The 15,796-nt window shown below is 37.4% G+C and overlaps 1 protein-coding gene across 6 annotated transcripts in view; it reads right to left on the minus strand.

Moving 5' to 3' along the window:
- Dgk (diacyl glycerol kinase 1) overlaps positions 1-15,796 on the minus strand; it is a 283,957-nt gene that overhangs the window by 91,639 nt on the left and 176,522 nt on the right. For all 6 annotated transcript variants that reach the window (XM_089236591.1, XM_089236594.1, XM_089236593.1 and 3 more), the window contains exons 10-11: positions 3,084-3,158; positions 2,815-2,934 (exon numbers count right to left, since the gene is read on the minus strand). In XM_089236591.1, the coding sequence (XP_089092717.1) occupies positions 2,815-2,934; positions 3,084-3,158 (195 nt within the window). The remainder of the gene's footprint in view (positions 1-2,814; positions 2,935-3,083; positions 3,159-15,796) is intronic.

Below are 15,796 nucleotides of genomic sequence, written 5' to 3' on the forward strand. Positions count from 1 at the left end.
AAGGTTCTAGGACCCATTCTGGAATAGTCATGTTGACTACATCCTGAAATCTATTCGTAAAATCTTCTGTCAGTGCTTCCAAATGCTGGCAATAAACCAAAATGTCGTCATCAGTTGTTTCAATTGAAGAAAGCATTGGAAACTGACAAAATTGTCGTCTACCAAAGTTTTGTTTGTAAAAAGCAAGTTTTGACACGAACGCTGAAATAATTCCTTTTGCTTTGATAAAATTCAAATCATTACCTTGAAGTTGTACATTCATTTCATTAAATTTAGTACATAAATCGGCCAAAAAGGCGCAATATCACTCTTCAATTTCAATAAATTCTCTCTTAATGAATCATCCTTGTTTTCAAAAAACTTTGTGGCTGATTCAAAGAGTTCGTAAAATCGTTTCAGACAGGTACCTTTTGACAACCAACGAACTTCTGTATGTAATAATAAACGATTGAAGTGTCTTCATCGTTTTCATCACAAAGATTTCTAAATATCCTGTCATGGAGAGCATTGTTTCTGATCTTGTTAACTGCTTTAATTACATATTGTAGCGAGCGATGAAAGCGATCACTAAGATTTTTTGCGACTAAATGTTGTCGATGAATCATACAATGCTCGGCCATTAAATTTGGTACGACTTTTTTTCAGGATTGAAATGAATCCACGGTAGGAGATTAATATCACCGGAACATATTGTGTTTATTACAATGAAATGCCTTTATGATTTTACCGGGGTTATTAAAATCAAAACAATAAAAGCAATAAACACATTCTTACTTTTGGTGGTAACAATTTTCCCTTGATATGAAGAAATTCCGAAATGCATTGGTTGGTATTTATAATAATCTTTAACCTCTGTCCACTGCACTATTGTACCGCCCGGGAAATATTTCCCCGGAAATTTAAGGTCTATATGACCTTGAATTTTCTGCACATGCTTAAAAGGGCGGTACCTTCAACGCCAACTCAATAGCCTTGTTTACATGGGAAATGAAAAAATAAGGGGAAACCGCCATCCACCAAAGCCAAAAATTTTTTGCTGAACAGGGGAAACTGGCAACTCTGTTTCCTTATTCCGCAATAGCGAAAAATCGCAAAGGATTATGAGAAATAGTATGCACCGCGAAAATCCCCAAGAGGATATGTAAATACAGTATTTTTCCTCCTCTTTCTTTACTCTTCTTTCTCTACTAGGGAAAACAGTCATCAAGCCAGTGCCTGAACTCTCAGTGATACCGCAATATTGAACATGCAAACCGGGCTAATATGACTTGAACATGAAACGCCCCCCCCCCCTCATACTTCTGAACGCCCTCTCAATATGACTTGAACAAAAAACGCCCCCCTCAGACTTCTCAGCGCCCACGTTGGGAACCACTGCTGTAGTATGTATCGTACATACAAATACCTCCGTTATGATTCGACGGGATAAACTGTTCTAAAGTCACTACAAAGTTTGAAAATTGGGAGTACGCGATTTGGAGCGCTTTTCGCGTCCGAATTCAAATTTTATTTGACAGCAACGAAAAATTGTTCAGACTTCCACTGATAGGAGGCGTTGGCTCTGTCATGCTTTTCTTCTGATGCAATTTCAATCTGTATCTGTGTGCGAAACGTTTCAAAAGTTGAAACAGTTGCATCTACGTTTATGTTGAATAATTTAAACTACTACTACTAAACCACTCGTGCTCCTCATCCACATTCCTCTGCGGAAATTTCAACGAATCGGTAATGTTGGAACGTGCGTGTACGTTCCAATGTGAAATTAACGTGAAGTTTGTTACTGTGTAATGCTTGGTGTGTGTAGTGCTTTCATCTGCCATCAAGTTTTCTAACTATGAGTGAAGTGTATGTATTGAATAGTATACCGTTGTAGGCCTGATGCTCTCTTCGGCGAGGCTTTTTAAAAGAGAGATCGGCTCGCATTCGTGCCTCGAAGTTAGGAACCACAGAAAACCAACTTCAGCCGACCACCACGCGTAATTTAACAGCATAGCGCGCATTGGCTTATCAATGAAACTCAAGTAGAGAGAACTAAGTCCAACAAAAAAAGAAGTTTTGTTGAATGACGACTAGCGAAGTTATGAATTTCTCTTTTTCGGTGTTGATTACTGAAATCTGAATTCCTCACATGTATGTTATTGCAACTGCATAGGCCAATCCGTATGACAATTCTTTGGATTTTTAGGAATTGACAAAAATACCCAATGACTTTTGATTCACCCTCTACTTCTATCGACATATACTTATAATACCGATTACATGTTTACACTTTATAGTGTCGATTCGGCATGTATATAATTGGCTGTTTTTTCTCTTTTACATTAAAAACGCATTTTTTTTAGTAAATTTACATTACAATATTTATCAATTTTTAGCTCATTTTTAGCAATCTTTTGCAAATGGCGATAATTTTGCTTGCACGTTACCTTTTCTTTTACAAAGATATTGCTCCCGCACAACTAAATTTTACTACTGTATTCAGGAATTATTCAAAGCAGCAATTTATAGGCTATCAACGGGTATATTTTAGCAGTCGTTCTCAGATTCTCTTTCGAAACAATTTTCTCATTTTAAACACTAAAATATCAAAAGTTTTAGGTCAATATTTTCTAAAGTTAAGGCTCAAATGCATGTTGAGACTCGGATATCGTCGCGGATTGGAAGTGGTCATAATTAACAAATAACTTTTTTGACATCTCTTATGCAGTTATATCTTCAGATTTTACGTAGGGGTAGCGGGGTCATAATTTAAATTTGTAGAACTGTCCATTCTGATTTTGTAAAATTGAATGAATAGTATTTTACCACACTTACCGAGTCTAAACCCAGTAGAACAAGCAAAGGAATGGTCGTTAAGCCTCCTCTTTTCCATTCTTCGAGGGATACAGTCCCGTCAGCATCGTAGTCGATCTCCACCATCATGTCTTGAAGGATCTGGATGTGAAAAGTTTTATGGTTTATATACTATATCTACCACCGGATGTCTAAACAACTATGGGTGGTTGTTACGAGCATCAACCGATACTTTATAACAGTAAATTAAATGTATCGCATTCATTTTTATTGATTTGCATCATACATACTGGTTTAAGTTCAGTCACGTCCCATCCCAAATACTCGGCAACTGTCATCATTTGGTTCACGATACAATCCATCTCCTGAAAAATTATAATTATCATTACCGAGATCACACACAACTTTTCTAAGATGGGTATTCGAATGAATGTGAACTTTTTCCTATATGTATACACGTTTGTCTCAAAAAATTAGGACACCCCCCCCCCAATCCCCCAGAAATTTACAAGAGAAATTCATGAAACGCAACAGTTGGAGAGCTCAAATTAACATTACAGCTGTAATTTGCGCTTTCATATCGATGGCAAAAAATTTGCGCGAAGTATATTGAATGCGTCCTAAAATGCCAAATTATTTTCTCCTCTTTTTGTTCCAGAAAATTAGAAAACCAACACAAATTATTTCAAAAAAGCAGAGCGCAAATGCACATCAACTTGACCGAATAAGTATCAGGTGAGGATCTAGGACGATGTGACGGAGGGGCGACGTTAGGTTCGTTTGTTCGTCCCGTATTTTACGGAACAGACAAATTTTCCTATATTATTTGTCTCTTAGAAGGGGGGGGGGGCTGTTGTTCTCACCGCCCACCTCCGGATCCACGCCAGACCTTGAGACAGGCATACGCAGGATTTTCTCAAGGGTAGAGATTTCTTTTTTTTTTCTTCTGGAGGAGGGTGGTATTAACGTTTTTTTCCTGCAAAATAACACTATAATCTCGGGGAGGGGGAAGCGGAGAAATGATCTAGCTTCATTGGTTTGTGTATATTCATCGGATCATCAAGTACTTTTCGGGACACACAAAATTTCTCCATAATTATTCGGCTCTTGGGGGGAGGCGATCGCTTTCCCCTCCCTGGATCCGCACTTGATAGATGTCTTTTCTAGTTATGTATGTAAGATTAGGCCAGAGGACTTCAACTTTTTTTTTAGTCACGAGCACTGTCCGTATCCATCATCAAAAGAAGAGCACCTTTACGCCAAGTTTGGCATACCAATGCATAAAATCAGGATGATTTGAGTCCTTGAATGCAGTTTGTAAAAGATGCTTAATTGGAACGTTGATCAAGTGCTCGCGAGCACGAAATCGGACACAAGCATCGAGCACTCTGGGTGCTTCAGAGAGCACCGTGGTGCTCGCGAGCAATGGATTGAAGATGCCTGCCTAGAATAGTTTAATCTTCGCATTACGGATTGAAGAACGAGATATTTCTGAAAACGCCAAATATATATATATAACGTGTACTTGCTTGGAAAGTATTTCCCGTATCATCTCCCCGAGCGAGATGATATCGCACGAATAAATTGTATGTGGCCATCTTTGGTTTTGAACACAGATTTCATGCATCAAGACATTGTATTGACGTCTCCAGCAGAGATCTGAGTACGAACTCGACCGTGAATCTCATCCTCGCTATTGTAGAGCCGATAGCAGCTGGTTTACTTTACTGGCCAATCACAGGTTATAAATCACGAAATCATCATAATAATCGTCATAATCGAGAATAGTTCTTGATAAAATTTGATTTGATTCTCTTCAGGGAGTTTCATTGAATCAGTAACTATCACATCAGTGAAAGCTGTCAATCTGCTGATGGGTTGATTCTAATCGCTGCAACGTGTGGTTTGTTTTGGTCCAAAGACATTCGTCAGTAATTTCTGCTTGTATCCAGCTTTTCGATAACCCGCGTGGATCAAACCATTCTCGACTACTCAGGCTCCTCTTCTTCTTCTGTATAATTAATGTTTGTGACAGCTTTCGTTACCACATATTTGAATATGAGCGCCTTTTAAAGTTCGGGCTTCATCTAAACAGGTGCTCAAGTTGGAAATGTAATGCAAATCGTCGTAAACATTAATTTTACACTGTTTGTGTTGCGTGTTATGTTGAGTTTTTCGTTTTACAGCACCACCTGTGAGTGAAATTTCAACTTTGTTTTTTAATTTATCCAAAAAAAAAAAAATAAATAAATAAAAACTCTAGGCCGCGATAAGCGTTTTAGTGCAAACCGCACCTTTTTATGTCAATATACAGTTGATTTATTATTAACTTCTAAACTGTGTTCAAGACTTCTCCTCCACCCTGTAGATGTTTTTATGTCAATGGGAATTGCTCGTTGAAGTCAAAGTTGAAAGCAGTTTTGCGAGTAACTCGACCCTTACTTTCAGCACCGTGTGACAAAGTACATGCAATTACGCGAATACGTATGGAATAATGACGGGGATTTAAAGTAATTTTACAGTAATGAAGTGATATCGTAAATATGAAACTCGAGATGGAAATACGTGGAAATTCCTGATCGGAAATAAAGCATTACATCAATCAGAAATCACTCTCGAGACGCTTTTGATTAAATGATGGACGCAGTCTTAAGGAAAATAAAAAAGCACGCACAATGAAAATAATACACTTATAGTTCTTTTGAAGGAAATCACTCCGATGCCTCCCTCGTGATTACATAATGCGATGCAACCTAATTTATATGCAAATTGCTTTGAAGTTGGATATTCTTTTGTTAAGTATGTGTATATCCTGACCAATCGAGCGGATGCTCGCATATCGTGTAATCGTATTAGAATGAACAATCTCCGTGGGAGAGCTCATTATTTGCCTCTTTTAAAAATGCCTAATAAGGCTGTATGTCCGCTAAATTTAGGTTATTACCGGGTAACACAGTTCAGATGTTAATGTTGGTGAAATAACTCTTTTTTTATTCCTTTATGTATTTGCGTTGGTTCCTAAAGATATATATTTTGCATCACGTGTTATTTCTTCCCAGGGGATGAAGCAGTAATAGATAATTGGTTTTATGCAAATTACTTGTCCAACAGCAGCAGCAAAGCGAGAAGTACTTTTTAAGGGGGTTAAAAATTAATGTTTGGAATTCGAAACAGCTGCGGGGTCGGTTGAGAATAATGTATGCATTTTATCCCCGAAAGAAACTTTTCCTTGTAAATCAAATGTTCGATATCCCAAGCATCTAGATTATTTTTCTTCGGGACTTAATCTCGTTGCTTCTTTAAGCACTAACACGTAAATACGTATTTGGAACTGTCATGCGGATCTTAGCACGCAGTAAGCGCATTTTTATCAAACACAATCAGCAATAAATTTATGCGAATTAGTTAATCATATCTATCCTCATCATTCATATTTAGTATTATTTAATTGTCGGATTATATTCCGACGTACATTATAAGGAGTGATTCCATAATTTCCCTTGCCACATTTTACTGGCGAGACGTTGATCCTAGAGAGAGGCACACTTCCAATTAAAAAAAGGCATCAACATAATGTGTAGAACTCACATACGTCGTTCATATTGTAAGGGGTGGAACAGTTATTAAAACAAAATAATATATTAATTTTTTATACGGTCACCCTGTCTTCAAAAACCCAAGGAGAAAGTTGTTGCTCCAGTCTCTTCTGAGGCCAACAAAAAACTCCCACGTTTTGAAATATAATATTCGCTGAGATATTTGAATTCAAAAACGGAGAAAACTTGGGAAAGAAGGAAAAACGAGGAAAAGAAGCATTGTCCGTTAGTTTTTGCTGTTCTTTACCAACTTTCCCCCTTTTTCCTCTGCTTTTGTATAGCAATGCAAAAAATAAAACAAAATAAACAAATAAAATAAAATGATCACGTAAAGCTTGCCTGGTGTGGGATCGCAATGCGTAGTATGTAATCATTTGCTTTGTGGCTTTTTAAGATTTTTTTTTCCATTTTTTTGTTCATTTCCAAGGACTCCTCTCTCCGCAGAGAGCAGGCAGACATACAACACGGCACTGTACCTACATGACAACAATTTACAAATGCTTAATGACTCATGAATAAGCAGCAAAACACCAAGTTGTGATCGCACCTGACTTAGGGACACTTTTTCAATGGCTTCATATACATTATTCATAACCAAGTATGTTTTTTATTAACTAAATTCCTTTCTACTACCTGGTTGTTGAAAAATTTCTTTTGTCTATCTCGCTTATATATTTAAGATAACACAAAAAGTTTCAAAGTTTTCCACCAGCTGGCATTCTAATCTTCTTTATCATTTGGCGCATACACTTATTGCTATAAATCTAGGCTGCTTCCACGATTTTATTTGCCATTTTTCAGCAATTGTTCAAGATTATATGAAACCCCTGCCCCCCCCCCCAAAAAAAAAAGATGCTTTACTTCTCTCAATATCCATCTCTTTAACTCTCGGGCATCCCAAAATGATTCTTAGCGGTTGGAAACGATTATTACAAGAGGCTGCGCATATGGGACTGTGTGCGAGATTTTCAAGTGGTCATAACTTTTGAATGGATGAAGATAGACAGATAGAAGAAGTGTCTAGGTGTGCTAAATTGGGTATGCGCTGTACGATAAAAACGACCAAAACGCCACTCGGTGGAAAATTCTTGAACTTTTTTGTCCTGCCTTGATAACTTAACGAGCTTTGAACAAAATTACAGCTAAAATTTCTGAACTTATAATTAATGAGATGATGATATGTGAGGCTTACTCAGTGTGTTTACACTGACTATCAAACTTTTTAACATTTGATGTTTTTTTTCGATGGTGAACATTTTTAGATGAACACCTTTCAGCGTTGCTAAATGAAACTTGCAAAGCTAAAATTTCACATTATTTTGAAATGTGAATAAAAATAAGTGAAATAAAGAATGCGTAAAATAAATAAATTAATTTTTTGTACCATTGATTACCCTGCATATCAGTTCATTTTTCTTAGTTTGATCGGTGAATATAACTGTTGTAAATGAAGTAAATTTTATAACACGGAAACACGAATACTTCTCGGATATTGTTCTGACATTGTGTATTTGGAATTTACATTGACGTTCTAGGTATTGAGTTAAGAATTCATATCATTAATTTGCCTATTTTTCCAGATATGGCTCGTATAGAAGCAATTTCGCATCCCATTCATAAAGTAACTTTTCTGAAAAAAATTTATTTCAAAGGAACGAATGAAAGAAAGAAACGTAGAAGTGTGTGGACGTGGCATTAAAACTTGTCGAATTTCTGACATCACTGCATTGATATTAATGGTATCTATTCGTCAATCGTACCCGTTCAATGGCGGAACTCGCTGCAGGTCGATATCCAGCACGGTATAGTATTATACCAAAGCCGATCTTCTCGTTCGACCATCACACCGAACTTGAACGCCGGATAATCGTTATAAATCGCCGTCTTTAAAAAAAAACCTTATCGAATTTGATTGCTAACGATCGTTATTTCACATTTGTTGTCCCCTGATGCGTGAAATGCGTTCATAAATAATATGAACACGACCGAAATTATCGGAAATCTCGAGTCAATTTTGAGAAGAATATTGATTTCGCGTTTTTCCCCCTCTTTTCTCCAAGATGTGCTCACATTTTATGTTTATTATAATCTGATTTTCTTTTTGGCGTTTTGATATTGCATTTACAACCACTTTAGCTATTCCTCAATATTGAGGATACTATTGATTTCCCATAAATTGCATTGATATAGTAGAGATGATATTGTTACTGGTCAAGTAATAAAACAAGAAAACAAGGGTGCTCAATTTTTTGAACAGTGCGGGCCACTTGACTGGTTTAAAAACTTGTCGCGGGCCACATAATTGATCTGTAAATGTGTCGTGGGTTACTTAAATGATTTGTTAATATGCCGCACGTCACAAAAAATATGTGTCGCAGCTCTTTTATCTGTAAATATGCCGTGAATCACTCAAGTGGTCTGCGAATGTACCACGAGCCTGTAAATGTGCCGCGGGCCACTTAAGTGAAATTGACATGTGCCGTGAGCCATTTAAATGATATGGAATAGCACCCTAATTGACTTAATTGATCTGTAAACAGGGGATGCAGGTCACTCAAGTGATCTGAGAATGTGTCACGAGTCACTTAAGTGATCTAGAAATGTTCCACTTCAGTGAAGAATATGACACGAGCCCCTCATAGATCCAGAACAGCGTCCCAGGTCAATGCGTCGTATTATCTGTAAATGCGTCGTGAGCCACTCTAGTGATCTGGTTAGGCGCTACTTAGTTCCTTTTAACAAAATTGTGTTTGGCTCTGAAGGCCACGTTTCCCACGCGGGCGATGGGTTGAGCATGTATTGTAATGAGAGAAATGTTTCTTAGCTGGGATCAACTTGCGCGTGTTCATCCATCCTACCTATAGATGTGTGTTTAAAACAATTATAAAAACAATTCTCAGATAACACTGAACCAGTAGTGCACTAACTTTTCAGTCCACGGCCCAGGAGCTTGTATATAAAAGAGGACCATATGACCTTTATCTTACGGGATATTCCATTAACTTTGGCCACCCCGACATTTTTTTATGAAATGTCTCATTTTTCCCCTTATTTTCAAAAAGGCTTAATTGAATTTGTGAAATCAAGAATTCAGATTATTTTCATGACTTATATTGTGATAATTATAGTTTTGTAAATAAATTCATCTCACATATTTGACAAACATATGCGGTTTTTTTTTTTTTTTTTGGTGAATTATATTTTGACTTGGAGTGGCCATAATTTATACAACTGACGATCTCTCAGCAATTTTAGTGACAGTTGGCAAGCTATTTGAAAATTCGAAAGTCACGGGGTGGCATCGCAGCGTCCACCTTCCGTTTCTTATTTGAATTAACTTTTTTTCCTGTATGACCTTTGACTTGTTCAGGTCCTGATTTTTTTTTTCGACGGTGATGAATCTTCACAAAATTTCTTTTTTTTTGCACGTGATGATTTGTTATAATTTCAATTTTTTTTTGAAGTAAGGAATGCATTTCTTAATTGTTTTGCTTTGACATTTTTGAAGAAACAACATTCTCCGTTCGACCCTTTTCACGCGTTGCTTGGAATTTAAATGGGTATTTTTAAATCGGAATTAAATGACCCAAAAATACACGTGTAAAATGGTGGCATTTTAAGTTTAAAAAATTGAAAACTGTAACAAGTTGTATGTTGTATTGGTTATGTTTCAATAATGTCTGCAAATTGGCATGCCTCCTATTGCTTGCCAAAAGTCTTCGCAGAGTGAACGTGACGGCGATCGGTACTCATAGTCTTCCGTTTAAACACATGTTCCCACGCTTTAGCTCTTACTATTTGAGCGATAGAAATCAATGGCAAATCCATCCCCCTCATCCCCCTAACCCGATGCCACAGGAACTGATCTTTCTTCCCGTAATTTGGGTTTTTTCCTCAAGTGAGAACGTCTTGTGAAGAAAATAACTTTTAATACTGTACCAAAAACAGCTTGCTGTAGGTAGTGTGGACTAATATATTTATATGACATGATGTCGTTCTCCACTTGTTAATGCGACATCAAGTGGAGAACGACATCATGTCTCTCTCTCTCTCTCTCTCTCTCACACACACACACAGCCATCTGGTGGCTTGTCTCGTCAATGAGCTATTATAGTATATATACGCTCCAATAAAGGAAAATCTCCTCTGTAGCTTAGTGGGGAGAGCACTCGTCCGGCAAACGAGGGACCCGGTAGAAGCAGGGATGAGTTTTTCCTTCCTTAAAAGATCAACATCTCAAAAAAATAAATATCTTCACAACACATACAGTTTTCTGTATACCTCGCATTAACGTGTTTGTGTTGTCGAGTTGCGCTTGTTTTTTGTTTGTGCTGCCATTTGTCTTCCATTTTTTGAAGTAAAGATGGAAATGATTGAATTTTCATGTTTTGTCAGTATTGTGTTGTAGGTCTGCCTGCTCTCTGCGGAGAGACTTTTTTCAAATGAGAGACTGGCTCGCGTTTACGCCTCGAAGCTGGAAAACTGCAGAAAATCAGCTTCAGTCAATCACTATTGTCCCGCCGGCTAAAGCTGGTCGGCTGAAACAGACTTTTCTTGGATGCAAAGAGGTACAGAGCCCGCAGTTAGAACACTCGCCCGGACAGTGAAAGATTGGTGGTTCGATCCCTACAGAGGAATGTGAATTTTCTTTCCGAACTACATCTCGATCTCCGCTTGGTTATCCAAGCTTTCGTACTTCGTAGGTACAGAGCGTTTCAAGAGTACTTTGAGAAAATTTGACTTTCACTACTTTTTCAGCACAAGGGAACGTTTTCTAACCCCCCCCCCCCAATGTACAGTTATCTGAAGGAGAAATAATGTAACACGCAAGAGGTAGGCATGTGCAATGAACCTGAAACTCCAAACAGAAAACATCTTCTCTTCACTTATACAGTGATACCTCGACTGACGAAGATAATTCGTTCCGGAAGCACGATCGTTAGCCGGAACGCGATTATCCATAGGTTTCTATGGAAGTAGTACTATTAGGTTAATTCATTCCAGAGACGGACCAAAATTTAAAGATAAGTTTCATAAAACACTGAGAAGCATCGTAAAAGATTCGCATACTGACCGAAGGCTGAGATAAACATAATTTGATGAAGAAAAATTTAAAAGCAAGGGTGCTTGAAGATCGCGGGTAAATTAAGTGAACTGTAACTGTGCCGCTGGTAACATAAGTGATGTGGAAATACTCAGGAACCTGCTCAAATGCTCTGAAATTGTGCTGTAAATCACTAATGTGATCTGTGAATATGCAGCGGGTCACTCATACGTAAATGGGCCAATTCGTTCATTTTTAGAAAAATAGGGTTGAAGTCATGCACCACATTAAGTAACTCAGAGGGCCACAATTGGCTCCTCGGGCCATGGGTTGAGCAGATGTGTTTTAGGGAAGATGGAAAACCTGAAGATCTTTCTTATTTTATGCTATATACGCTATGAAGTCCGCGAAAATGTGAGTAGTCGTGGTACGTGATAAAGTTAGCCCATTTCTCTCTCACACACATGCAGATGGAAAAGATAAGTTTTTACAATGTCAATCCAGACTGGTCAGTTTAGTGTTAATAGTCGTGCTGCATGCACTGAAACCATTCACACAAGTCCTGGGCTTTTTCCTTTCCTTTTTTTTACTTTATTTTCTCTTAGAGCTCAATCATTGATTTCACATCAAATGGCTCCAAATCTTTTTGAAACAGAAAGAGAAGTGAATTTGGGAAGCGATTACGAGAGGTGAAAAACAAACCAATCTAGCTCGTCCGATCACCGAAGTTAAGCAGCATCGGGCTCGATGAATATGTACGTAGAAGGGTAACCATCTGGAAAACCGCGTGCTATTGGCATGATTGGTGCTCGAGTGGTACAGTGGTAAGATGCTCGTCTTCTGCCATAAAAGTTGTCCACAGGTTCGATTCTGGGGAAGAACACAAATAACAAGCTCTTTTCCCTAATGAGCCTGAGGTGACCGCCTACAGATGGCGCCTTCATTTCTAACCCAACTCGTTAATGCTGTATAGCGATATGACCGAAGCTGGTGTGTAGTACAGTGGTAGTTAATCATTGGATTCATTTTGACTAACGCAAAAATTCATTCCTTTACACAAAATTTGGATTCGTTTTGATCGACAAAATTTTGCTCACCACGCGGCCGTTTAATGTTAGCGCATATCAACAAAAATATTCGTCAGCCGAATTTGTATTTGTCAGCCGAGGCAGAAAAACGTCGAAAAAAATCTTCGTCAGCCGAAAAATTCGTAAGCCGAGGTATCGCTGTACTGTTTAACTACTGTTGTAAATATTCGCAGAAGAGGTGGATATTTTCAGGCGGGTACATAGTTTCACACACGGAAAACATATATCCAGGAACAATGTGTCTACCAACCGGATATTATAACAAAATTTCAATATTCTGTCGATGTGGTCTTGTGAGAACATTTCATTCCGCATGGCTTCGTTGCACTTCCTTCTTCATGCGCCGAAAAAAAAAAAAGACGGTGAAACGACAACCAATTTCAGTACAATCACAACTTTTATCAGAAAACCGTTTGAAGCAATTATTATTTGGTTTCTTTTTTGTTCCGGAAAACTGGAGTAAAAAAAAAGAAAAGTTCTTGTTTCCCTCGACCAATCGACGAAGCAAATCGAATACACGCGCTAATCGGAAAATACAATGACCAACTAGTTTTTCCTTTCAACTTTCTTTCTTTTTTTGTTATTCTCTCCTCTCGGGCCGTGAAAAACTGGGAACAGGAAGGAAATAAAGTAAATGGGAGTAAAAAGAAATAGAGAACAAAATCTCCAGTGCCAAAAAAAAGAAGAGAGAGAGAGAGAAAGAAGCATTATCCCGGAGTTTATCCTTGAAGGCCTAGGGTAGGAGAAAGAATTGCATTTGCCATCCACTAACACAAGGCGATTTGTTTCAATCAGCTCCGGATGCAAACAGGGTGTACTTAGGTCGTCTTATTTCCCATTCCGCTATTTTTCCCCGGAGAAAAACCACTCGTCTTTTCCCTCATACTCTCGGATGTGTATAGATGGAAACATACATACACGAATCCATTGGCCCTGGATTAGGAAGGGCGGTGCAAAACAAAATTTTTCTTTACAGAAAAGAAAGCTGATAGTAATGAAACGGGTAGGTGGGAAATATACGGGATATGCCAAATCACTCTTGATTAAGGATAGCGTTCTTTTCGCCTTTGAATTACTTCCTTCACCTTTGACTTCTAAAGCCGAACTCCTTCGAGCATGTGTATATATATATACGTATACTGTACATGAATGTTGTTCTCGTGCAGGAGTTAATACGGAAAGAGTAAATCACGATCTTTTAAATCTCTTTGAGAAATTACAAAGTTACAGCGATTCGCTTCGGTACTTTGGGCTTCTCTTTTTTTTACACGTTTTTTATTGAGTCAGTCCGGAAATTATGGAAGAGAATATAAATAATAATGTCATACTGATTCAAAGGAGCTAAAATTGAGAAAATGCAAAGAGATTATTATAAAAGTTCCGACGTCTGAAAATGCTCTAAAATAAGAACCGCTGGTCAGAATGTTTTGAAATTTTGTGTGAATATCCGTGAAGCCATGGAATTCTGTTTGGTGGAGGGAAAAAATTAACTAAAAAACTCATAGTTGTATGGAGGGGTCAAGAGACAACTCACGTGGATGTTAATCCTTAAATGCGTAGCTTTGCATATGTGCAAAGTGTTCTTTTCAACGTTCATTACTGCAACCAGTTTGAAGATAAAAATTCGGAATCGCCTTTTAAATAAGGTGATGCCATACTTTTTGTGTTCGATATTTTGAATTCGCTGGCAATAATCAACAACTTCTGTTTGTTGCAAAGTATGTGTGGTTGTGATTTCAATTTGTTAAAATGTTTTGCTCGTGCATTTCTTTTTCTTTTCTTTTTTTACCTAGAAGTTTGCAACTCACATTTCTTTTCTTACCATAGTTTGAATCGCAAAGAAAGTAGGCGTATATGTGTGTTTGGAAATTAATATTACCTCAATGCATTCATTTTAAGGGTGATTTTTTAGGCTTTCTACGTTTTTTCTATTCTTGTATAAGCAGTACAATCCAAAATAGATTTTTTTAAATGATTTTTCCGGCTTTCAATAAGTGTCATTAATTATGAAGAAGATTACCAACTCGAAGAAAAAAAGTTGAGCACTTAAGTCCAGATTCTGCAATTTTGCGTATTAATAATAGAGAAACACTGAGATCTGTTGTGAATATGCCGTTGAACACAACTAAATCGATTAATGCCATAGCGGCGAATTTTGTAATTATTTTTTCATTTAACAAAATTCTTCACAAAATTATTTAAAAATTTCTTTAAAAACTATTTTTATCTAATAATTTGAAAAAAAAATTCTGACCCGTGTTCTCATTTTAAACCAGTTCTAAATTAAATTATATTCATTAAATTAATATATCATTCTGAGTATTGAAAACTGAGTAAATGAAATTTGTCTTTTTTTCTAATCTATTGAGTTGCTGCTACAAGCAGTTCAAAGAAGGCATCGGGGGGGGGGGGGAGGAATAGTGATTGCGTAATGAATTGCAGAATTTTATCGAAAAAAAGTTAGGATCGTGGAAAATGGACTAGAATTTTTATGATATAATGAAATTTCACGATAACAACCAATTGGAGTAAGAGACAGCAATAAGCTTCAACACTGGCCAGCCCGGAAAAAAACTGGCTTCCATGGATATGGTCTCAGACAATAGAAGTTCATTTTCATAGAAATTTTCAAAAAATTAGAACACCCGGGAATTTACGATAACGGATCGTGAAATGCTGAAATTAGAAAGCCCAAATTAACAGCATGGTTGTAATTTGCATTTTCATCTCCTAAGAAGTTCTTTTTTGAGCACATATATCCATTTCACTTAAAACCTATTATTACATAAATATTTTCATGCAAATTTACATCGACTCGATCGAATAAGTGTTGTATGTGTATTCTGGTTATGTATGTGGATCTACAATAGTTCAATCTTTGCGTTACGGTCTTCGCTTGAACAGTATGGGAAAACGCGTGCTGATATCGAATACATGGTACTGTGGCTATTTTTGGTATTGACCATGATTTTTATGCATCAAGACGTTGGATTGATTTGTCTCAGGCACAAATGTGAGTTCGAATCCGTCCGTGAATTCCATCGTCGCTATTGTAGAGCAGCTGATTAGCAATTGATGAGCTTCTTTTTTAGCATGACTCCACAATATTTTGGCAGGATCGGCATCAGGTAAAATCCTCAGATATCGCGAAACCACTGAAGTATCGATGATGTTAAATTGGTCTTGCTGAATTCTTAATGCGATCTGCGTTTTCCACCTTCAAACCGTCATCAGCTGCTGGAACAAAAAATAGAGATCAATGAATCAGAAAATGC

This window comes from Pholcus phalangioides, unplaced genomic scaffold (assembly GCF_987345545.1).
Source record: "Pholcus phalangioides strain wild (caught in Gottingen) unplaced genomic scaffold, Ppha-v1.0 ptg000009l_1, whole genome shotgun sequence".
In the NCBI taxonomy this organism is placed as follows: domain Eukaryota; kingdom Metazoa; phylum Arthropoda; class Arachnida; order Araneae; family Pholcidae; genus Pholcus; species Pholcus phalangioides.